Genomic DNA, 25,996 nt, shown 5'->3' on the forward strand with positions numbered 1-25,996 from the left:
CTCTCTTTAAAAAAAAAAAAAAAAAAAAAGATGGGCAAACTCAGACTTAATGTAATGAGGTTCTGATAGAAGCAGATCTGTATTTCTGGACTCCAAGAGTATATCTGGATTTCTAGATTTTTTTACCTCAGGCCATCAGCCAAATACATTCCAAAAGAGTTAAGGAAATAAACATTAAAATTGAAACTTTAACTAGAGGAACATATTGGGAAATATTTATAAGATTTGGAATGGGAGAAGCTTTGCCAGCATCATAGCCACAGACTATTGATGCTCATTTCTATTTCTGTTACTTATTTCTAAGTGATTCATTGTCTTTTGGTGTTCTACTAAGTAATGAATTGCAGAGGAAACACAGTAATCAAGTTAGTTTAAGAAAGTTTTTCCAAACTTGTTATCCACATATTTTTCCAAACTGCCTCTCTTGTTCATTTCACTTTTTATTAATTTTTATTTTTCTCAAATTTATAAGTATAGACACAATTAAGTCAAGTAGTGCCCAGCCTTATTTGAACAAGCAACTGCCTTCTGCAACATGCTTCCCTACTCTTACCTTTCTCTTAATCTGCTTCCCCTGGTATTTTCTGCTTTATTATTCCTCAGTGATGTGCTTGCACTACAATTTCATTGTTAACCACTTAGGCATTATCTGTTAACTATGATAATAGTAGATGTCATTTTGGCTTTCTCTTTCTTAGTCCCCATCCTATCCTACTTCCTCTTCTTCATTTTTTTCAAACATATTTGTATCATAATTTTTAGTTAAGAAGGTTGTCTGGGATGTATGTGTATGTATATACATACGTGTGTGCTGTTTTGTTTCTTGTCTCAGAAGCACTCAGAGTTTTATCTGTTGCTGGAAGTACATATCTTGGGCCTGAGTGTGTACCTTTTTTATTTATTCTACTAAAATTGGTGTTTTGTTTTGTTTTAAATTTTTAATCTCATGTCCTTCTATTCTAGGGTTGATCTAAAATGATCCTCAGGTTTCTGATGTGGGGAACTAAGATAACATTTCTAAGAGAAGGAGATAAGAAGCTGAAGATGTGTATAAAATAGTCATGTAGAAATGCTGAGGATTTGGTTTAGTGTTTGAGTGTGAAGCTGAGGGGTGAGGCAGGTAGCTGGGTTTTATATATGTCGTCATTATAGAAAGAAGCAGAAATTAGGAGAATGTGCCAGATCACCCCAGGAGATGGGGTTCAAAGCTCATCAGCAGCCTAAGACTGAAAACCTTGAAAAATACCACTTTTGAATTGTTGCTGCAAGGAAAGGATAACACAACAGAAAGGGAAGTCAATCCAAAACAAAAAGAAGAAAAATAAGTGGATTGTATATTACAGAAGTCTAGGTAAATTAGCAGAAAAGCTCAACTACATCACTGACATATAACTAAAGACAATATCCATTTGTTTTGGTCATGAGAAGACAGCATGTACTCTTATTAACAATTGTTTTATTTGAATTTTGGCCCAATTTGTCATGGAGTTAAAAGCTGCATTGTAATAGAATTAAGAAAATAAGGAATTGAAGTTCTGAGAGTAAGCTACTTTTAACAAAAGTTTGAAGAGGAAGAGACGGAGATAAATGTTGAAATATTGACAGAGATGGTGTGGTCTGTTTTTTAAAATCACTTTTGGTTGCTGCACATGATCGTGTGGATGTATTAAATGCTATAACTATAGAGAGAGAATCTGCATTTTAGTAGAGATGACTATTGTAGTCACAAAACACAGGAAAATTATGATCTAATTACTGGAAGTTAAAACCATGGAAGGAGTTGAGTAAGTATAAATGATGTCAGGAACTTAAAAAAAAAAAAAAAGGTGTGGCACAATCTTGGGGAAACAGTGCTTGGGAAGGGCACTAGAGGACAACTAGGGAGTCTCCCTTTCTTCGTTTCCTGGATTTGGGAGGCTAGGGGACCAGGAAATGTAAGGCTTCCAGGGAAGAGCAATATGGATGAGTTGCTTTTGTCTAGTGAAAGTCTTAGTTTTATTAATAAAAAGTAGCAAATAAACACATTGGAGAAAGAAGATGTAAACTCAGATCTCAAGAGCATGAGAGTAACATTAGTAGAGACACTTCATAGTGGTGGTTCTGGAACTCCAGTCCATAGGGACATAGGTACAGAAAGGAAAGATGGGCTTTGAAGGGGTGGTACTTAGGAAGACTAGTGTGCTTGTCATGATAAAGGGTGGCTAAAGGTCCCTGAGAGTAGCATAAGAATGGAGAACACTAATAGACTGACCAACCCATCATGGAGCTCAGCTTCTGCAACTTAGCTTTGACTGGCCTTAGAGAGCTAGTAGAGACATTGTATGATTCCTGTGGGTGAGAAAGAATGGGAAAACGGTTGAAGAATAGAGGAATATCTTCAGGCTAAACAGTAGAATATAGGAAAGCTGCCACAGTTACCCAGTGTCTTACTTACCTTACAATGGCATCTCCTAGATGACTTTTTTTAATGTTTAGAAATCATAGGAGATAGGCCCTGTAGATATGGACAAGAAGTGGAATAATTTCCCCTTACGTTACAAACTGCATTCATGTCTTCAAAAATGTTAGGATGCCAAAGAATCCAGTTAGCTTGCAAATATTTATGTGGTAGTGCTTGTTTTTCACCTCAACAGCTGCCATTGGGGCTCCTTGCTCACTCTTATAAAAAAGGTATTCCTCTCGGTATGACAGTGCTATGCAGCTCTTCAACATGCCAGGAATATCTTACAAATATTGTTGGGCTAGTGAAGCAAAGATTTCTCCAAGAAGCAAAAGTACATTTTTAAAATGCCAAATATTATTTGATTGTTATTATTTTCTTTTTCCAGCCTCACATCTCTGAAATTACCTCAGAGTGAAATTTAGGATTGGGTTGTGACAATTCCTTTTACCTCGGAAGGGAGCACCATCATATATTTCCAATTGTTAGTGACACAGAAGCTGATTGTTTCTTCTGTGCTTGTGTCTATATCTACGAAGAGGGATGGAGGGCTTTGGAAATCTTAGCCAATTGGTTCTCACAAAATTCTTACAATGAACCGGTAGGGTGATTTTTAGCGACCATTTTACAGGTGAGGAAATAGAGAATTTCAGTCCTGACAAATTACTTCTCCAGTATCAGAGAGTGAGGAAGCACATTGCCAAGAAAGGAATTCAGGTCTTTTTAAAAGTTGAATGTTATACGAGTAGTAATCTATTGTGCAATCTGAGAATTCATTTATGAAATTTTAAAGCCAAAATGAATGAAATGCTGGTGTTTATGGAAATATTTTGCTGCTATTCAGTTCTGCCAAATAATACTCTGTCCTTTATTTCTTATGTCCTTGCCGCCCTTCCTACTACTCAATAACAGTGTAAGACTAAAACTAGCAATTTATGTTAAAATATGTTAGAAATTGAATGGTAATGTATAAATATGACATTTATGTTGATATTATTTACAAGTATATGTGTTATTTTTGCTTTCATTTACATAAGTAAAATTTTAAGTGGTCAATGTAACAACACAGTATTTGTAATCTCCTGGAAGTCCATGTTGGGGGGTGTATATGAGGAGAGCTTTGTTTGTAAAAGTAGAGCCTACCTGGAGTAGTAAAGATTTGTTGTTTTTCTTCCTTGGTGGCAGAGGCAGGGAAAAACTGTTATATATAAGAGCTTGACTGTCTTATATATCTTTCTTTTTTAAAAAATACTTATTTTTTGGTGTAGATGGACACAACACAATGCATTTTATTTTTATGCGGTGCTGAGGATTGAACCCGGGTCCCACCCGTGCTAGGTGAGCGCTCTACTGCTGAGCCACAATCCCAGCCCCCTGTCTTATATATCTTTCTGAAAATTACACTTAAAAATAAATATATGGCATTAGAAATGCTATCATCTCCCTGAGAAACAGCATTAGCATTGATAGAGCATAGCAGAACTTAATAGCACTGACCACAAAGCACTGTTTTCTGAGTAAATGGCTGGAAGAAAATTTTTTGATACAAAGGCTTCACTTGACCAGAGCATCATGTGTATAATGATGGAAGTGGTATGGAGTTAATATAGTTCCTCCACTGAATGTGTGATGTTTATGCTGTGGTACCTTGATATCTTCGCATCTAAGGATTGCATTAAGCATGATGTCTCTATTTAGAAGCATTTATTTAGAAGTAGGCCTGACATTTTCAGGGCAATGCAGAAAAAATTCATTGAGTGATGAACGTGGGTATGGACATAGTGGCTATTACAAGAAGCTGCAAAGTTTACTAAGATATATCCTTATCCTCTAAACACTGCGAGCTTCAACTTGGCATATAGCATTGCCAGGTACCTTTCTCTAGGAATACCTTTCCCCCAGATACTCTTGCTTTATAGCTTCTCTAGCCTGCTCATACTTCGCTATCCCAATTTGCCTTGCTCACCTCTAATTTCATACAGTAAATCCACCAAACTGGATCCCTTCTGTATTATGAAACTACTCCTGCACATACTTCTCTTCTTCTTCCAATCTAGGGAAATTTCTCTCCCTAGAAATACCTCCACTGAAAGCTTTGCCTCCTGATTTCAACTTCTCCCTTGGAGCCTTTGATACATTAGTTTCATTATAACCATGAAACTTAAACAACCAAGAAACAAAAGCAATTTCCTCCCTACACATTCTCTCACTACTCTTTATAACCATCTTTCTCCACCTCACCTCAGCTACATTTATGTCCCCTTTTGAACCTAATGTTTATTTGTGCTGCCTTTTATGATTTCATGGCCAAAGTTAGGAAGTTTGTCTATTTTATTGGTCTTTTGAAAGAACTAGATGTTTTCTTTGTTAAGATTATCTCCCTGTTCTTTTGTTTTTTTTTATTATTATTATTATTTATTTTTTATTTTTTTTTAATTGGTTGTTCAAAACATTACAAAGCTCATGACATATCATCTTCCATACATTTGATTCAAGTGGGTTATGAACTCCCATTTTTAGTTGGTTGATTTGCTTTCTGTTTCACACATTTTTGCTGTCTAACATCCTTTTCTTTCCTACAACCTGTCTATTTTTTTCTGTGGCTTTGTCAGTTGCCTTAAAAATTTATTATTTTTAATTTTCCTTCTTTAAAGCTATACATTTATAACTTTAAGTTCTACTTTAATTATATTCTAGTAGTTTTGAATTGTAAAGCATTTGGTTTTTTTACTGTTCATTTTTAACTTGTTATTTCTTTCTTGAGTAAGCAGTTATTTTTGTATTTATTTATTATATTTAAGTGTGAGGTTTCGTTTGTTTGTTTTGTTTGCAGTCATTTTTCTATCAATTTCCAGTTAATTGCCTTGAAGTGGAAAAAAAAAGCAGTTTGTATGATACAAACACTGAACATTTTAAAAGCCATTAAGACTTCCTTTGTGACCTAATATAGAGTCTTTTTTAATCTTCATATTTCATTGAAACGAATCATTTTGTTATGAATATGAATCAATGATTTATTGATTTCCAGATGCACATTTTCTCACACTTCAACATATCTGAAACTGATATATTTTGTAATGTACTACATCTCATGATATAAACCTGATTTAAGGTCAGCTTCTTCAAAAGAGGATTTGAGTTTGTTTTTGCCGTCGGTTAAGGGCACTATGTCCCTGAAACCACTTTACATTAAATCCTCTGCTTATACTTCAGATTTTTTCTTTTTTGTTTTTATCTTTGTTCGTTTTTTTTAATAAGACCTGATAGTATGAATTCAGAAGAAAACTGCATGATTTCTGAGTTATGATTCAAATTGTCAGTGTAACTTTTTTGTTTCAGCTTTCTGTCCATGCCAGCCTTGAGAAAAGTAAAATTCCTTAGGATCCCTTTCTGTGGGAAATCTCTCATTTTCTTTTAGATGAGTCCTTTCGTATCTTGGTTTATGCAGGAGCAGTAGACTCTATTTAGCCTCTTTTAAAACTCCTCAATTGGACTCTTTCTCTTTCTTAGTGACACATAAAATAATGCTAGTTTTAAAAATACATGGCAAGTTACATTAGTGAAATATAGTACATTTAAAAAATAAAATCTATTAATTATCAATTTCAAATCTATATCAACACAAATTTGTAGGCAGCTACATTATACTCACCTACTCTAACTGTGGTAGTTTTGGTTTTATCTTTAATTCTGTGAAATTTTTAAACTTCATACATTAAAACTATCTGGTTTTATCATCTTAAAGAAATGCTTTTTTTTTTTTGCCATTATGCAGTGACCTTTCTTATTTCCACTATTGCTGATTGTCTTCCCCTCTTTATTGACTAATATTTCTTCCACAGTTTTCTTTTCTCTGATATATATTTTCTACCTCTTTATTTTTATTTTCCTGGGCTATTTTGGTTTAGACATTTTTTTTTATAAACAACATTTATCTAAAACCTTTATTTTAATATCCAATCTGATGGACTCTCCTTCATAGATATTTTGTTTCTTTATGTTTATTAAAATTGATGATACATTTTGATTTCTTCCTCCTAATTTAGTATATGCTCAGATGTTCTACCCCCATCCCCCGGGCCCTTTCTGTTAGATGGAAAAATGTTTAATAACTCTCCCTTTTGGTTGAATTGGACTTTGTAGATTTTTAATGGTTATCCTTAAAACATAAGTTTTCTTCTTCTTTTTTCTTTTTTTAAACTGAGGATTGAACCCAGGGTAGATTAACCATTGAGCCATATCCCCAACCCTTTTTAAAATATTTTATTTTGAAATAGGGTCTTACCAAGTTGCATAGAGCCTCGATAAGTAGCTGAGGCTGGTTTCAGACTTGCAATCCTCCTACCTCAGCCTCCCAACTTGCTAGGATTACAGGTGTGTACCACTGTACCCAACAAAACAAGTTTTCTAACAAAAACTACTTATTTATTTTTTTCTCCTAGGCAATATTAGGATTATTTCATCCTAATTTACTTGTTTCTTTTCTTTTCTTTTCTTTTCTTTTTTTTTTTTTTTGAGAGAGAGAGAGAATTTTTAATATTTATTTTAGTTTTCGGCAGACACATCTTTGTTTGTATGTGGTGCTGATGATCGAACCCGGGCCGCACGCATGCCAGGCGAGCGCGCTACCGCTTGAGCCACATCCCCAGCCCTTACTTGTTGTTATCTCAAGGTTTAGTCACCAGTTTATGCTAAACAATCAACAATTATAGGGCTGGGGTTGTGGCTTAGTGGTAGCACACTCACCTAGAGGCACTGGGTTTGATCCTCAGTATCACATAAAAATAAAATTAAGGGATTGTGTCCACCTACAATTAAAAAATAAATATTAAAAAATCAAAAATCATTTAGGAACTTAACTAATAATTATATTTAGTAAATTTCTCTTTTTAGCACTGTTTCTAGGCCCTTCTTCCATAGCTTCTTTTCTTGTTGATGAACATTCTTCAGTCGTTCCGAAGGTTTTCTGTTAGCACTTCTTTGACCCATGAGTTACGTGTAGCATGTTTTAAAGTTTCCAGATGTAAGGGATTTTTCAAGTTGTCCCCTTTTTTTCATAATTACATAGAAATTAAATTAAAGAAGATTACAGCATGAGACATGTCTTGCTTTTTTTCAACTTGCTTTATGGTCTAGAGGATAATCAATATGTGTACATTTTACCAATTGTGCTTGAATACAGAGTTCTGGTGTTAAATATACTGTTCTATATTAGTTTAGTATTTTAAACTGGCTTAATAAAATTGTTTAAATATTCTATAGCTTTCCTGATTTATCTATCTATCTATCTATCTATCTATCTATCTATCTATCTATCTATTTAGGCCTGCTTGTTATCTGTCAGTTATAAAGTATATAGAGACTTATGTGGTAAACATGTCACTTTCTTCTAACAGTGCTGACATTTTTGTTCTGTGTATCTTTCCAGTGTTTTTGTTTTGCATTTCCAAATTTAGAGTTGTTCCATCCATCTTCTTGGTGAACTTAATCTTGTTTTCAGTGCTATCTCTTTTCTGGTACTCTAACAAATATGGACCTGCCTAGTTGTCTCAATCTGTCTGGCGTGTATGCTGCTCCACATTGGACATCACTTTTTCCAGGCCTGTAAGAGAAGAGCCATTTGCTGAATCCTTTCGTTACATAATAGTTAACTCTGTGACTCCTTGGGGTATAATCTCTTCCCTTCCTTATAAGGCCTAGCACTTCTGTAACTGGATTTTGATGGGATATCACCTTCATTATTATGGCAGCCAAGAGAAGTAGGCAGCTTCTAAGGGGTCATTAGTTGTTTGGTACAGTGTCTTCTAACACAGGAGAAGTTCTAGCTTTTACTGGAGAAGAATGGGCAATCTCTACAAACTTTTAAAGTTTTCAAGATCTCTGCCTATTTAGGGTTTTCAGAATCCTAAATTTTCTCAACTAGCTCTACCTTTAGTTTAGCGTATTTCCTTTGAACATTTAAATGTCTCTGGCACGCTGTAGCTCTTAACTATTGGATCAATTTTTTTCATTCTCAACTATTTCTGTCCTTTCCCTGCAGGAGATAATTGCCTCTTTCTAAGTTACCAAGGGAGCCCTCTAGCAGCCTTTAAGTGCTTATTAGTGCCCTGGGTGTCTCATTATTCCTCTGCAGAGTATCAATATAACTTAGCAGTAGTCAGCCAAATCCACTGTCTGTGTGGCAGTGTTCTTACTATATTTTCAGTGGCCTGAATCATTTCACCTGCAAGGGCATTCATATACCAGGACGTTTACTCAGATTCTCTGTGGCTATAACTTTAGCAATTGCATGGCCACTATGTGCCAGTGTCCCACAAACCACTGAGGATGGTGGGGCAGTGAGTGAACCTGTCCCCAAAACTCCATTTTAGTGTTTGTTTTCTCAGAGTACCTGTGGTCCTGCTGTTCTGTTCAGGTTCTCCAAGAAGCAAATGGACAGACAAGATTTATTGGGACAACCAGGAAGGAAGCCAGAGGAAGCTGGAACAACAGCAAATGTAACTTTAAGGAGGAGAGGGAAAGAAGGAAGCCTGAGTAGAAAGCCTTAGACTAAAGTGCAGTTGCAAGGAAGTTTTGGCAAAGCCAATGGGAAGAGGCATCTAGTGTCCCGTAGGACTGCCCCTGCATCAGCATCCCCACCACGATCATTCAGTAGCCCCAAACCATCCCTGGCCTCTGTGCAAGTGAAGCAATTGGCTTCAGAGCACAGCAGCTGGGTACCTTGCTCAACTTTGTATCCTGTGGTTGGCAATCTACAAGATCTAAACTTACACACGCACACACACACATACACATGCACACACACACATGATTTAAATACATACACACATATATTTATTTTTGTTTATATATAGTGATTTAAATATATATACATACATACACACACGTATATATTTATATATGTGCACGTGTGTAATTTTTTTTAAGAGCCTCATTATCTTTCCCAGGCTAGCCTTGATCTCCTGGACTGAAGTGGTTCTTCTGCATCAGCCTCCCAAGTAGCCAAGACTACAGACATGTGCCATTGAACTAAGCCCATATATATATATATATATATATATATATATATATGTATATATATATATGTGTATATATATATATATATATATATGCACCCATGTATGTATATACATACACACACACAAAAAAAATATATGTGTGTGTGTGTGTGTCTAATTTCCAATTAGAATTGTTAGGTGCTATTATATAAGAAAGCAAATGAGCTTTATCTATTGACCAAAATCCCACAAACTTGTTTTACTTATTATTTGCAAAAGTTTTCTGTATATTCTTCAGCATTTTCTACATAGATATATTTCTTTCCAGTCTATATACCTTTTATTTTTTATTTTTACTTTTGTATATTAAGTGTATTAACGTAGGTTTTTGCAGATGTCTTTATAGATTTGAAGAAGTGTTGGTTGTTCTATCTCTAGTTTTCTGAGAGGTTTTTTTTTTTTTATCTTTAATGATGTTTGAGTAAATCAAATACTTTTCCTACATTAATTTATAACATCATTATTTTTTTTCCTTTGGTTTGTTGATGTGGTAGAATAGATTACAGTGTTCAATTTGAATGACCCATCTTGCATAACTGGAAGAACTCGTACTTGGTCTTATTGTATAATTATTTTTATTAATATCAGGTTCAACTTGCTCTTTGTAGAATTTCACATCCATGACCAAGAGAGATGTTAGCTTATACTTTTACTTTGATGTAGTGGCTTTGTCTTGGTATTTGGTAATGCTGGCCTAGTAGAATGAGTTAGACACCGTTTCTTTTTTCCTTTGGAAAAGATTGTAGAGAAAGGTAACATTTCTTCTTTACATTTTTTTCTTTTTTATCTGTTCTAATTAGTTATACATGATAGCAGAATGCATTTCAGTTCATTGTACACATCTTCTTTAAACTTTTGATAGAATTTATCAGCTTTCAAATCACCTGGGTCTGGTGATTTCTTTTTTGGAAGATTAATTGTTGATTTAATTATTAATATATATCTTTAGATCACTTGTGAGAAATTTGGTAGTTTGTGTCTTTCAGAAAATAGATATATTTTAGATCTAAATGTCAGATATTATATTGCTAGGTGAAGGCTATCTGGGAGCTATCTATACTATCTTTTTAAACTTTCTTTTAATCTAAAAGAAATAAATGGCTCACTGCTCACAGAATTGAGAGTTCTCTGAAGGGGGAAACAGAAATAATATATTTAATTCTATTTGTATGGATTCAATCTTAATTTTTTTTAAATAATGATGACCTCTAATTTTTAAATTCGAGTGATCAGTACGGTAAATTTTCAATTATTTAATGACATGGGTGAAAATTGCTGAATGTTATAGGATTAAATTGGAGACCCCTGAAAGAGAATAGAGTGGAAGGATGGTCTCTGGATACAGATTACAGATTAAGTACTAGATATTAAATTAGAAAGCAGTTATATATAAATAATGCTTTCTTTTAATGAGTTTACATGCTGAGAGAAATATATCTGAATGGAAAAAAATTGTATATGTTTTATTATTAGAGAAAGAAGCTAATAGGAAAGGAGAGATTTTAGGTACTGCAAATAGGGGACAATGAATTCAATACTTCCCTAAAGGAAGTACTGGGTAGGATAAAGACTGTTTAGATCAAGAATTTAGTCTTGACTAAGAAATGATGAGGGTTTTTTTTTTTTTGTCAGAGATAAAGGTACAGTTATATGGAAAAAAATTGCATGGTGAAAAATTACACAAATTAGTAAAGCAAGATTTTTATAAAAGAGATTTCCATTCTTTCTATCCTTAGGATTCATAGCATAAGAAGAATGGAGGGCAACTTAGAAAAAAAAATCTGGAGCATACATAAATTGGATATAAGGTGTATAAGAAAAAAGTCACCCTAATATTGTTGACCATATTTGTTGTCTAGATTCAGGAACTTTCTTGGTTGCTTTATGATCATCATGGGTTCCATCTTGCATCATCCCCTCTGGGACATTCTGTGCCTAAAAATGTGTCACTTGGATTTCAAGTTTCTGTAGTTTCTTTGAGCTGATATTTTTTATTGTACAGGGAATTAACTTTTTTTCTAAGACTAATTCACCATTGTACCACAATGTTTCATTTTAAAAGGAAAGAAATACCAATTTATCCTGTTACCATTTTGAATTCCTGTGATTTTTTTCCAGTGCCTAAAGCAAAATGACTGGCATAGTGTATTCTTTGTGTTTTTTAGGAGAAATGGAAGACCCCTCAAAGGCCTTTTAATAATAAGAAAGGGAATTTGTTCTTCCTTGTTGGGGTAATAAAATATGTTACATTTCATGTAAGTTCTTACGAGGGATAGAGTACATGAAGATGATGATTTAGAGTTCCAAAAATTGCAGTTACTTGTGGAAGGCTTTTACTGAAAATAGATCTTTCTCTTGAGATTTTAGTTTGTTCTGAAGAATAATATTACAAAATCCAATGTTGCACAATAAAAAAAAGCATACGCAATGGAAGATTTATGATGATGATCCTTGGCAGCTCATTTAAACTGGTATGTTCCCTTGGCCTCATGTTTAATACCAAGTTGCTTTATGTTCTTGGTTCTTGTCTATACAAACTGAACTGAGTTCTATACATTCAATTCTCATTCTGTGTATAAATTCTCATTTAGTGACCAGCCTTTTTGCTTTATTTCAAAAGGACAATGATAATTGAAAGAAGAAAGTAAGAGGAAAGGTCACAGACAAAACAGAGAAGTCAGATCCAGGTCCACTTAGACTGGGCCAGGACTGAGTTGGTAACTCCCTGGCCCAGAAGGCCAGGTCAAACACACATGTGTGCATGAGAAATTATCTCACCAGGGGCTGGGGTTATGGCTCAGTGGTAGGGCACTTGCCTAGCATGTGTGAGGCATTTGGTTCTATTCTTAGCACTACATATGAATAAATAAAATAAAAGTCCATTGACAACTAAAAAATATTAAAAAAAAAATGATCTCACCAGACACTTCATGCATACCCCAATACCAACTTAACAGTGTCTCAAAATAGCCTGAACTGCCACATTGGCTCAGCCTCAACTGAGCCAGGGAGGGAGGCATTTGGTCTCAAAACCTATTGGCATTAGTTTTAGTGGGAGAATAAATTAATAAATGACCTGTTCCTGTCTGCACAGGGCTTAGAGATCCAACAAGACATGAGAACAATGACTTGTATCTGAATTGTGTCATTAACTTTAATGATAAGTACAGCTATATTTGTGGTAGGGGGTGGGGAGGTTTAATTAAATAGATTTATTTCTTTCAGCAGACTTTTTTGCTTAGTTGTTGACTATGACATGTTTATTAAATAGGTATTGGGAAGCTGTGTGTGTGTACATGAACTATATGTCATGTACTGTTAAATATAGTCATATGAAATAAAGTCAACACATGATATAATTCCTTATTTTTTATATTTTATGATCCCAGGATAAAAAGATATTTTTTATTTCTACATAAATGAAGTAAGAATTGTTCATGGAGAGGGGCTACTATAAACTTTCTTCTGAGCCAAGTGAGATGATAAGTAGAGAGGAATGGGTAAGTGTGGTCACTCACACTGACAATGACAGACTATCCCCCAGAAGACTGATGTATCAGAATCAGTTTTAATTTCTATAAATGGCATGGGTTATCTCACAATTATGTAGGGATATAGGAATGAGGGAAAGGAATCATTCCCCTAAACTTCTTCATAAGAATAAATCTCAGGTCTTCTCACACTCTGAACACATCATGAAGGCTAAAGAGAAACCTTTTGGTAGCTGCTATCATGATAGCAAAACCACCACTTGTAGATCTTACTATGTGCCTGGCAATACCATGAAGCCCATCACACACTTGTACATTTAGTCCATGCAAGAGGCTGTTTAGATAGGAAATGCTGTCATTCTCTGTGTATTTGTGTCATTTTCCTTTCAAGATGAGGTCTACTTTGGATGGAGCCAGAAGAACATCTTGATCATTCAAACCCAAAATCTATGCTTTTTCATTTGGAGCTATAAGGGAAATGGAATGACAGGTTTCTTCTGTTATAAAGTCCCCCCATATCCAAATTTCTCCCAAAAGTATCTAGATCACTTGATCAGCAGACAGTCATACTTTAAGCAAATAAACAACTTCTGTTCAGGTGCTAGAAATAAAGTAGTAAACACAAAGGGTATAATCTTCTTATAGAGGTTAAGTTCTAGTGGAGGGAGACTGTCATAGTTTCAATCTTAAATGTCCTGAAAGGTGCACAGGTTAAAGGCGTGGTCCCAGCCTATGGCACTACTGGGAGGTGGTAGAACCTTTAAAAAGTGGAGCCCAATGGGAGGAGGTTAGGTTATTGAGGGTGTGTAAGACCCAGTCCCTCCTCTTACTGTCTCCTTGCTGTCCCATCTCCATGAGGTAAGCAGCTTACCTCACTACATACTCCTCACCATGTTGTTCTGTCCCACTACAGGCCCCAAAGCAGTAGGGCCAACCCACCATGGACCAAAATCTCCAAAATTGTGAACCAAAATAAACCTTTCATCTTTAAAAGTTGATATTCTCATATATTCATTATAGTGATGGAAAACTGACTAACACAGACCCCAGTAGTTCACGAGAATACAGAATATCTTGTATGTTTGATGGCAGTGAGTGCTGTGGAGTTAAATTTTAAGTCATAACTCTTTGGTAGGCCCAGAGTTGTACTTTTGCTTTCACTTTTCATGAGGATCTCACTAAGATACCTGTTCAAAGATTCCAAAGAAGTGAAGAAGACAGACTTGCAGACACCTAGGAAAATGAGGAACAAGTGCAGTGATTCCAGGAAAATGAGGAACAAGTGTAGCCTTAGAATATCAAGTTCTGATAGGCCTGATGGATGGGAGCAAGAACCCAGTAGGAAAAGATGCATGATATTGCTATTCTCATTAGAATAGAAAGTCTCTCTGGCATTAGTTAATAAAAAGTAAATCAAACTCCCAGTGATTCTAGAGATCAGCCCATCTTGAGATGCTCACCTTGATTGGTTTTATTGGACACATTCTTTTTGTCTAGAATCAATCATTTCTGAAGCACCCTGCCATACATTAAAATGCTCTCCTGTGTTGTTTTAGATATGCTTCAAGTTGCTGAAAAATAAATACTGGAATTGCTTATCATTTTCTGCACATGATTATTCAAGGGTTTATCTTCTTGAAGCATGTATTCATTCCATAGTAGAGAAACTATTTAAAGCACAGTAAACATCTGGGAGCACCAGTGAACATTGGACAGCCCATTACCCTGGGGCAAAACATGGTAGATTGCTTTGTTCTATACTTGACTTGTTGATCCAATGAAAATGTTCTTCAAAAAAAGTCATTAAAGAGAGATTTTATTTTTCTGTATCTTTGCCTTGCTGTGCCTTGCATATAGTTACAACCTGCTTGCTGATGAGTTAAATGAAAGCACTAATGTCCTCTTCTAGGATTACAACAGTGTACAGACCACCAAATTTTGGGTTTCACAGGTTTATGTCATATGCCACTGGGAGTGATTTTTTTTATGAATTGGAAATAACTGATAGTCATAACTGACAATATCGAAATAGTATTTCTTTTGCAAAGAACATGCTTCTCCATAGAGGTCATAACTTGTGGCAAGAAAATGCTATTTTGGGGTAATTCCTAGCACCTCTTTTGGTTGTAATAAGTTTTGAGTCATTCTTTATCTGTACAATTCCTGGACAGAGAATTGCCTTTAAAACATATGAGAAGTTTAAAAGACTATAAAAAAAAAGTTCTTCATTTGTGGCGTGGCTTATTTTCAAATAAAGAAATTGAAGTTATCTATTTTTATTATCTGTGGAACATAACTCATAGTCAAAAACAGTATCTAGTAAAGGTCTTTAAAGCAACATTCTAGCCTCTTAAAAATATTTCTAGAATGTCTTTCTAAATGATGCTTATAGCCATTACTGCTTTGTTCTAACTTTTTGTGTGCACATGCATTTGTGATTTAAAAGAAAATTCTTTATTATGGAAAGGTAAAAGATATGCAGAATTAAGCAGAACAGTATAATAAACCCTCCATGGACACTCTTCCCCTAGCTAATTTCAAATTTGTAGTCCATTTGGTTTCATCTTCACTGTACTCTTATCCACTTGTTCCCTCCCATTTTATTTTTAAGGGAATTCCCTCAAAACATAATTTCATCCATATATAGTTTAGCATATATCTGTAAAAGGTAAGTCCCCATAACAGGTTCCTCTCCAACATTTTTTCTCCTTTCAAATTTAGTTGTTGAAGGAACTAGATCTTTTGTCCTATAGAGTTTCTCCATAGTATGGATTTTTCTGATCCTGTCTCAATGGTTTAATTTAACATGATTCTTTCTCCTACAGGAGAAATTCTCACAGATTAATAGTTAGTCCTAGCAACCTGATTGCTTTCAACTTAGAATGTTTTGATACAATCACTGCATGGGTGGTCACGTGCATTCTATCAAAAGGAAACATGTCATATTTGTTTGTCTTTGTGATATTTCTAGCCTTTGACAGTCAATGTCCAGATGTATTTATTCATTATGATTTATAAAAGTGTGACCTTTTTGCAATTTTTTTTCTAAGTCATTTAGTTACTTTGTCTTTAAAGAAAAACTCCCTCATTTGGCACAGTCATTCAGTGGTATGTTTTGTGTAAGAGAAGCATGATTTTTTTTAACCTTACTTTACCAATTTTTAGAATAATGAATCTCTAGCATTCTCTAACAATGAACAATTTTTCTAAAGCATTGTAATGAGTTCATGGAATTAAATATATTTGATATGTTTTTGTCCTTTTTAGTTATTCTCCTTGATGTGTAAAATGTCCCACCTTTAAGCTCACCATAAATTCTTTTGACATTACCTCCCTGATATTTTCTGTAATAAGAGTCTCTAGGTGCATTTTATAAATTTTTCCCCCCTAGGCCTAGATTGAGCCATTCTTGCAAGCAACTCTGAGTCTGTTATTTGGAATGGACTTCAGAGATTATAATCTAAATTCTCCTAATTATCTTTACAATTGAATTTGTATTGTGACTAGACTTTTCAGAGGACACAACTGGAATTAACACAAATTCTTAGCTCTCACTAATACTTGGCAATTCAAATTTTATTATAAGATTTGACATTCTATGCTCTTTTTTTCATGCTGAGAATCCCATTTTTCTAATCTTTTACAGTATTTCTTCTGTCAGTTTGTCTGAAGTCCATTTTCTAGTAAGTTGATGAATAATTGGTCATGAGAATAATATTTCTTTAGTTCTTTCATACTGAAAGCACTTTTCCTGTATTTTTTTTCATTTGTTTTGTAGTTGAAAGTCTGATTGATTATATATAAAACTTGGTCCACACTTTCTGTCTTTAGTATCATAAATATGATACTGCCTTGTTTTTAACATAGGATATTGCTGTATAAATGTCTAAATGTTTGATGGTAGTAAGATTCTCTTCACTATGAGGAGCTCAGTTTTTCTGCATGATGATTAAAGGATTTTTTTTCCTTATAAGTACAGTGATTTTATTAGTTTGATTTTACAGTTTCGGTGTTAGCACCTGTCATGTGAACACTGAATTTTTTTTTTATTTCTAGGAAAAATGTGTGGAATCATATTTTAAATTGACAAACAAAAATGATATATATTTACCATGGACAATTTATTGTTTTGCAATGTGTATACATTGTAAATAGCTAAATTGAGGTAATTAACATATGTGTTACCTTACATACTTACGAATTTTTTTTGTGGTAGAAACATAAAATCTAATCTCATCAATTTGATACATAGTAATTGTGCACATTTATTGAATATAGTGTTATGCTTTTTTACATTGTATACATTACACAGTAATCAAATCAGGGCAATTAACAATCTATCTTCTCAAATGTTTATCATTTCTTTGTGGTGAGAACATTCAAAATCCTTTCTTTTAGCTATTTTGAACTACTTTTTTTTGTTGGTGGTGGTGGTGGTACTAGGGATTGAAACCACCACGTTGTATATGCACGCGAGTACTCTACCAACTGAGCTATATTCCAGCCCCTATTTTGAACATTTTTAACTGTTGTGAACTTACTGTACTACAGAACACTAGAACTTATTCTGGGATGTAAGTGTAGCTTTGTACCCATTTACCAACTTCCTCCTATCTCTACCCTCCCTAAGCTCCCAGCCTCCGGGAACCATTATTCTTTTCTCTTGTATAGAATCAACTTTTTTGTGGGGACTTTTATAAAGCACATGCAAGAATTTCTTGTCTTCTATACATGTAACTTTCTCTCAAAATTTTTCTGTTTTTTCATTTTTCTGATTTTTTAAATACTTTTCATGTATTTTTTTTCCTTGAGATATTTATGTTACACTTACTAATTATTGTGTTCATTCTAGTCCAGTCTTCGTGTGCACAAATGGTCATTTTTAATTTCTGGTTCATCATCAAGTTCTGGTTTTTCCTATTCTGAATTGTTTTTATGGTTGCTATCATTTTATTAATATCTTTTACCTGTTCTATATCGTTTTCATGGGTATATCTTGTTCGTCTGCAGAGCCATTATTTTGCTCCTGGTTTCTTTCTTATTTAACAAGGATCAATCTCAATTGCCTATATTCTTTCTTTTCATTTCCTTGTTAGTCCTTCTTCCCCACATATTTCTTTCTTTTCCTTACTTTTATTCTTTCTTGGTTAAATGAGGCTTAATTTATATGCAATAGAATGCAGAGACCTTACATGTTCAGTAAACAAGAACCAAAACATGATTTAGAATAGTTCTGTTACCTCAATCTGTGTACTCCATACATCTCTGAAGAGATGATCAGTATTCTGATTTCTATCAACATAGATTAACTTTGTATATACTCAGACTCTGAATAAATGGATTTTATATGACATGTATAATTTTGACTCTGGGCTGGGGTTGTGGCTCAGCGGTAGAGTGCTTGTCTAGCACGTGCCAGGCCCTTGGTTCAATCCTCAGCACAACATAAAAAATAAATAAATAAAATAAAGATGTTGTAATCCAACTACAACTAAAAAATAACTATTAAAAAAAGAATTTGACTCTGTTTTCTTTTACTTATCTTTTTGAGGTTTGTTCATATTGTTCATATGAACAAATGGGAAAAATGTGTGGAATTATACTTTAAATGATGTATATTTACCATGGACAATTTATTGTTTTGCAATGTATATACATTGTAAATAGCTAAATTGAGCTAATTAACATTCGTGTTACCTTACATACTTATGAAATTTTTTTTTGTGGTGGAAACACTATAAAATCTCATCAATTTGATACATAGTAATTGTGCACATTTATTGTTTCTTTCTTTCTATTTCTTTCCTTTTCAATTGCTAAGTAGTGTTCCATTGTATTTATAGATCACATTTTGATTTTCCATTCTCCTGTTGATGGACATTTAGATTTCCAGTTTGGGGTTATTAGTAACAAGGCTGTTATGAATGCTCTTGTACAAGTGCTTTTGCACACATGAATTGATTTCTTTTTGAATTAATACTTAGCAGTAGATTTCTTGAGTAATATATTTAACTTTCTAACCTGTCAAATGCTTCCTCATAATGTTTGGCCATGTTATACTTTCAAAAGCAAAGTTTTGCCTTTCATTTATTACATTGTCATCAACCTTTGTCACTATCAGTCTTTTGATTGAAGCCACTTTCCACAATTGTGAAATGGAATCTTATTGTGGCCTTAATTTACATTTCCTTGATGAATAATGATGTTAAACACAATTTCATGGATTTATTATCTGTTAACATACTTTGCTTAGGTTTCTTTTATCTTCCTATATTTTTATTTGCAAGAGTTCATTGTTTATAAGAACATGTCTTTTGCCAAATGTGTGTATAAAAATATTTTCTCTTATGGCTTGCTTCTCTATTTTCTTAATTTTGTTTCTTGAACAGAATTTTTATTTTCATTAAGTCCAGTTTAACAACTCTTCCCCTTTGTAGCTAACATTTCTTGTGTCTTGTCTAAGAAAGCTTTGTCTATCTAAGAATGTAAAGAATTTTTTCTATTTTCTTTTGGAAGGCTATGTTTCTTTCTTTTATATTAGAATACTTATTTCTTGTATTAAGTGAGCATATTTTTCCCATGCAGATATCTAATTGTTCTATCATCATTTGATAATTTTCTTCCCCCACCTAACTGGCTTGCCACCTTTGTCTAAAATTAAATGGCCTTACATTTATGAGTCTCTCCCCAGATCCTTACATATATGCACCATAATCTGTTGATTAGTGTAGTTTTATAACTCTCAAAGTTATGTAGTGTAAATTTTTCACTTTGTTCTTTTTATAAAAGTATTTTAGGGCTGTTTTAGATGCTTTAAATTTCCATATAAATTCTACTATCAACATTGGTTTCTTTAAAGAAAACATTTTGGTTGGGATTGCTTTGAACTTATAGAATAATTTGGGGTAAATGAATTTTTCTCAACAATGATGAGTCTTTTAAGAATATATTATACTTTCATTTTCTTTAAGCTTTCTTTGATTTCTCTCAACAATATTTTATAGCTTCCACCCAATTTTTGTTTAATTTATTGCTAGTTATTTTATTTTTTGTGGTATAATGTAAATTCCCCTTTTTTTCTAATTTTGTTTCTCTAGTTGTCCCTTATAGTATGTAGAAATACAATTGATTTGTTTAAATATCTACCTTGAAATTTACAGAATTCTTATTAAGTTTACCAACATCTGGCCTTGATTACTTTTGGAAAAGTTTAGGTTTTCTTTGTTTTGCACTCTTATTATTTAATTCTTCTACATAGTTAAGTTTAATTTTTTCTATAGCTTCTAACATAGTCATTTTAAAGCACTAAATTTCCCTCAAAGTGCTGCCTTGTCTATAACCATACACTTTGATATTTTATGTTTTCATTTTTGTTCAGTTTGAAATATTTTCTAATTTTTATTGACCCACAGATTATTTATATAAAAAATTATAATTAACTTTCAAATTGAATTTTCCTAGACATTTTATTTTTGTTGTTGTATAATTTAATAACACTATGGTCAGGAGCTGAGGTTGTGGCTCAGTGGTAGAGCGCTTGCCTGGCTATACATGAGGCACTGTGTTTGATCCTTAGCACCCCATAAAAATAAGAACAAATAAAAATAAAGGTATTATGTCCAAATGCAACTTAAAAAAAAGAAAAAGAAAAAATACCACTATGGTTACAGAATATGCTTTGAATAATTTTCATCCTTTGAAATATATTGAGTATTTTTTTTAATGATGGCTTATGTCACTGAATGTTTTGTGTACTCTCTTAAATTCTACCATTGATTTTAATGTTCTACACCTGTCAATCCAGTTAGGTCAATTTGTTGATAGTTACATTAAAATGATATATTTGTCTAGTTCTGCCAATTACTAAGAAAGATGTTAAAAATATCCAATTATGATTATGGATTTATATTTTTCCTTTTTATTCTGCTTTTTTTCCCTTTGTATTACTTGAAATTCCTTTATTAGGTGTATATATATTTAGGATTGTTATGTCTTCTTCTTCTTTTTTTTTTTTTTTCTTGTGGTACTGGGGGTCAAATCCAGGGCCTTGTGCATGCCAGGCAGACACTCTACCCTGAGCCACATCCCCAACCCCTTGTTATGTCTTCTTGATAATTTGATGTCTTTATCATGATACTATGAGGCTCTGGTAATTTTGCCTTGACGTTTACTTTGTGTGACAGAAAGAGGACTGTGAAAACTCTGCTATGCTTAGTATTTTGGCATACCTTTTCCCACTGTAGTCATTTTTTTCTTATTTTTATATGAAATTAGTTTCACTAAACTTTTAGAAGGAAGATTGATTGTAGATACCTTTCTAGCTTCACTACTGTGTATCTTACTCTTTTTGTTGTTTTGTATTTATGTAATGATTTTTTAAAAGACCTCATTCCATCTGGGATTTTTTTCTCCCCTCCATTTTACCAGCATTTTCTAGTTTCTTTGTCCTAGAGTCTATCCTTCACCATTTGAATTCTACTCCCAGCATTTTCTGTGAGTACAGAGCTTCACCTGAAAAGGGAGTTTCTCTTGGTAAGTAGGAGGACTTCAGATAGCCCAGACTGTTCTAGTCCTTTCAGAATTAGCTCCATATGTCCTTTCTTCCTGTACAGGCATTGGAGTTTGTAAAATCCTTTCAAGTTTCAGCTGCAGTACTCAGATTGGCTCTGACACTTTTCAGGAGTACTTTATCATAATTTGAGGGTTCTCCTGTTTTTATGGTGTCCCTCTGTTTCTTCCTTGCTCCTCTACATGTGATATAAGTACATGGCTTCTGTGTTGTCAGTGGTTTGTCCCCACTTAGATGAATTTGGGATTTATACTCCTTACTGTCTTAGGAGATATCTTCCTGTGAGCTTTGATTTTTTTTTGGTGTGTGTGTGTATGTGTGTGTGTGTCTGTTGCTATTTTCATTTTTACATGGGATTCATGTGGAGATACTTTACATGTGGAGATACTTTATTACTTTGCATAAAAGAATATCTGCATGTATGCAGTGAAAGAAGTATAGGCTGATCTTTTTTCAGAAAGGGCCATTTAAGAAAACACATGAGCAGTTTCAGGACTGTTCAATGACCTCTGGAGTTGTCCCTTACTCTGAATACTGCATTGTCTTGGTTACTACATTTCTTTTTCTACTGTATCCTTATGTGCTAGGATCATTCTGAGAGAATCTCACAGTATAGATAAGTAATGAAGAAGGTCCCAGATAAGACATCTCTCCTCTTTAGTGACCTTATGTTGCTACAAAGTGTATAGGAACTCTTGCTTTCAGATTTAGGTAAAGGAATTCAGGAACAGTTTTGCCTATCCATATTTAATATGTAATATAAAATAAATTTGCATTAAAACATTCAATATATACTTTGGAATTCATAAGTCAGCCTCAATTGAATTAGTTAACATTTAGAGAAAATTTTTAGGAAATACGTTTATAGTTCTTTAATATACAATGTAAAATACCTAATATGTAATGTAAAATAATATGCAATATAAAATAAATTTGTTTTGTGTTAAAATATTCAATAAACACTTTGCAAATTTAATCCCCCCATTTGGACTTCAAAAACAATTATTTTTAAATTGTTCTAATTAGTTATATATGAGAGCAGAGTGCATTTTGATTCATGGTACACCGATGGAGCACAAATTTTCATTTCTCTAGTTGTACAAGATGTAGTCATTCATGCAATCATACATGTACTTAGGGAAATAATGCCTATCTCATTCCACCATCCCTCCTACCCCCATGCACTTTCTGTTCCCCTCATTCTCCTCTACCCAATCCAAAGTTCCTCCATTTTTCCTACCCACCCCATCCCTTCATTATGGATCAGCATCCACATACCAGAGAAAACATTTGGCCTTTGGTTTTGGAGTTTGGCTTATTTCACTTAGCATAATATTCTCCACCTTCATCCATTTACCTGAAAATGCCATAATTTTATTTTCTTTTAATGTTGAGTAATATTCCATTGTTTTTTAATGATCTCTGTTTTATTGATGAAAAAATTAAGACACAATGATGATAAATGGTTTGCTCATATAGATAGTTACGGAATCAAGATTTACTCTTCCATGTCTGCCCTTTCTAAATTCTATATTCTTACCTTTTTACAATGTTTGTTTGTGATAAAGTTTCAAAATGTTGTAATACAACTGAATGGACGAACCAGGTATTATAGCTTAGATGTATCTGCTCAGATAGACTGATCTGCTCTATGAAAACTGATCTTGTGAAGTACAAATACCAGAAAAATGTTGCAAAGCAATACCTGAGCAATAGAAGGATTTGAGACTTAATTTCAGCCTAGCAGGTCACAAATATTCTTTAAGAAAAATGACAAGTTTTCCCTGGAGGAATATATGTGTATTCTTAATCAGTTTTAACAAAATATGATTTAGATACGTTTTAGACCATTTACACACTCTGCTGCCATCTAATCTCTGGGCAGTTCCAATGCTATCAATACATTCTGCAGACACATTCTAATGTCATTATCATAGCTGATGGCAGCTAAATTCTCACATAGTGCTTCTACTCCACAGTCTAATTCTTGATATTAATTAACTACACTGTAACATTTTTCCTAGTAGGCTAACCAGGGAGAAACAAAATTCCTAAGACCCACACATGCAATCAACTCAATGTTGTAATTTCTTCCTAGAACCTAAAATCTGGTGTTCCTAAGAATATTGCTGCTCAGAGAAAATAGTAAGGCAAATTTTAAAGCAGCAGATTGTGGCAAACACTGGCATAAATCTGTAATCCCCGCAATTAGGGAGACTGAGGCAGAAGGACCTCAAGTTTGAGGATTGCTTCAACAACTTAGCAAGACCCTGCCTCAAAATGAAAACTAAAAAGGTTTAGGGAATGTAACTCAGTGGTAGAATACCCTGGGTTCAATCCCAGATTTAAAAAAAAGAAAGAAAGAAAAGAAGGAAGAAAGAGGAAAAGGAAGAAAGAAAGAAAGGCATGGTGGTACACACCTGTAATCTTAAGATCTTGAGAGGCTGAGGCAGGAGGATTGTGAGTTCAAAGCCAGCCTCAGCAATGGTGTGGAACTTAGCAACTCAGTGAGACCTGGTCTCTAAATAAAATAGAAAATAGGGCTAAGGATGTGGCTCAGTGGTTGAATGACCCAAAGTTCAATCCCAGGTAGGGGGGGGGGGGAGAGTAGATTAGTCACGCATGCACACATTCATCTCTAGGCTTTGGTTTTGTTTTCCTATCCATAGTCAGGGGTAGCTGTGTGTAGTAGTATTTTTTATGTCGTATGTTTAGTACTTAACCATAAATATCTTGTCTTTAAATGCTCATATTATTTTTCATAGTAGGAATTTGACATCAACAATATGGCAAACTGAATACAGAGGCATGTGTTGGCATTTGTATGTATGTATACATATTTTTAATCATGACATTACATGAAGTTGCCTTCAAAGGTTCACTTCAGGATAAATCAAATTTGAGCTCTGTGTAGGAGAAATAGTGCTTGCCTTAGGCCAAAGGTTATTTGAATGTCACCATTTTCTGCAGCATTTCTGGCCTTGTTCTGACCCACTGTCTAGGTTCCTGCACCATGCATAGTATTATCAATCATTGGCTTAGGGCCTTTTCTGAGCATTGATAATGGGATTAGAAGACTTTTGTTAAGTTTTAAACCTACCATTTACTAATCATGTGTTCTTTCTCAAAAAACCCTTTTAAAACTCTGAGTTTCTTGTAGCTGTAATAAGATGCCACCTCTGAGTTGCACCTTCTGAAGACTGGCCCTGATCAGTCCACTGTCATAATATTAGTTGCCATATGATAACTACTCAATAACTACCATGGCAGACATTTTTGCTGTCTCCTAGTACTTTCTTCCTACAACTCCCCCGCCAACAATGCAAGAGGACAAATGGCATACAAACAACATAATGTAATGTAAAAATGGAATACATGTTAGCTTTGGACAAATGGCTAATATTATTTTCTTAGAGTGTAGAAATGAAGTATAAGCCCACTGCTTCCAATATGCCCAAACTTGATTTATAGTTCATTGCTGAAATATACAAGACACATAAGAAGTGATTAAAAATGAAATTGGACTAGGGTAGTTGTCAGTATAAAGAGGATTCTTGTCAGATACCTCTATCTCCATCTAAAACTCTAACATGAAACCATGAAGAACTATTGTTGGTACCTGAAGAGTTAGAATCCTCTTGGTAGTAATAATTGTGCATGAATGAAATCAGCATTTGGATGAGGAAAGGCTATCCCATATTGGAAAGTAATCATAGCTCTTATGTTCTTGTGTGTATATGCTTTGACAGTTTTTTGGAGACTACAGCCTATTTCTTCATGAAACCAAAACTTGGAGAGAAAGAGGTGTCCCCAAATGTTTTCTTCAGTATCTGGCATGAATTCAGCTCTGACTTTAAAGACTTTTGGAAGAAAGAGAACAAACTTATTCTACAAGAAAGGTAGGTATTTTCTTTTTCACAATGGCATTTAAAAACTGGAATTTTATTAGGTGTAATACCACTGGAGTTGCCAACATTCATGGCCTGAATGAAAAATTAGATGACCCTCAGCCTGGGGCAGCAAGTCTAAAAGGGTGCTGACATTTGGCAGAATAGGGAGTTTTAATAATAAGAGTCAGCCCTAGGCTGTGACACTACAGAGAATAGCTGGGGGTAGGGTCAGTTTGAAGGGACCACTATCTGGTAAAACAATTTTTGTCGTGAAAACAGACACACACACACACACACACACACACACACACACACACACACACTCACACACAAGCAAACCATGTAAGAAGGGTCAAATAACCCACTGGGATCATAAACCCGCTTACCACTAAACAGGATAGCAAGGGATATCAAGATAAGAGGAATAGTTTTTCTGTTTGTTTTTGATCAAACACACGGGATATTGTCAGTCTCACCATTCTTATCCAAATGTCACCAAGAAACACTGATGATCAATAGTTTTTAAAAGGTCTTTCAAGATTCTTGTG

At 34.1% G+C, this 25,996-nt stretch overlaps 1 protein-coding gene across 1 annotated transcript in view; it reads left to right on the forward strand.

The window, feature by feature from the left end:
• The window catches only part of FMN2 (formin 2), a 372,575-nt gene that overhangs the window by 314,373 nt on the left and 32,206 nt on the right, over positions 1-25,996 (forward strand). The window contains exon 16 of the mRNA XM_081299099.1: positions 25,308-25,457. Within this exon, the coding sequence (XP_081155225.1) occupies positions 25,308-25,457 (150 nt within the window). The remainder of the gene's footprint in view (positions 1-25,307; positions 25,458-25,996) is intronic.

Source organism: Spermophilus citellus (assembly GCF_964194105.1).
Source record: "Spermophilus citellus genome assembly, chromosome: 6".
NCBI classification, from domain to species: Eukaryota; Metazoa; Chordata; class Mammalia; order Rodentia; family Sciuridae; genus Spermophilus; species Spermophilus citellus.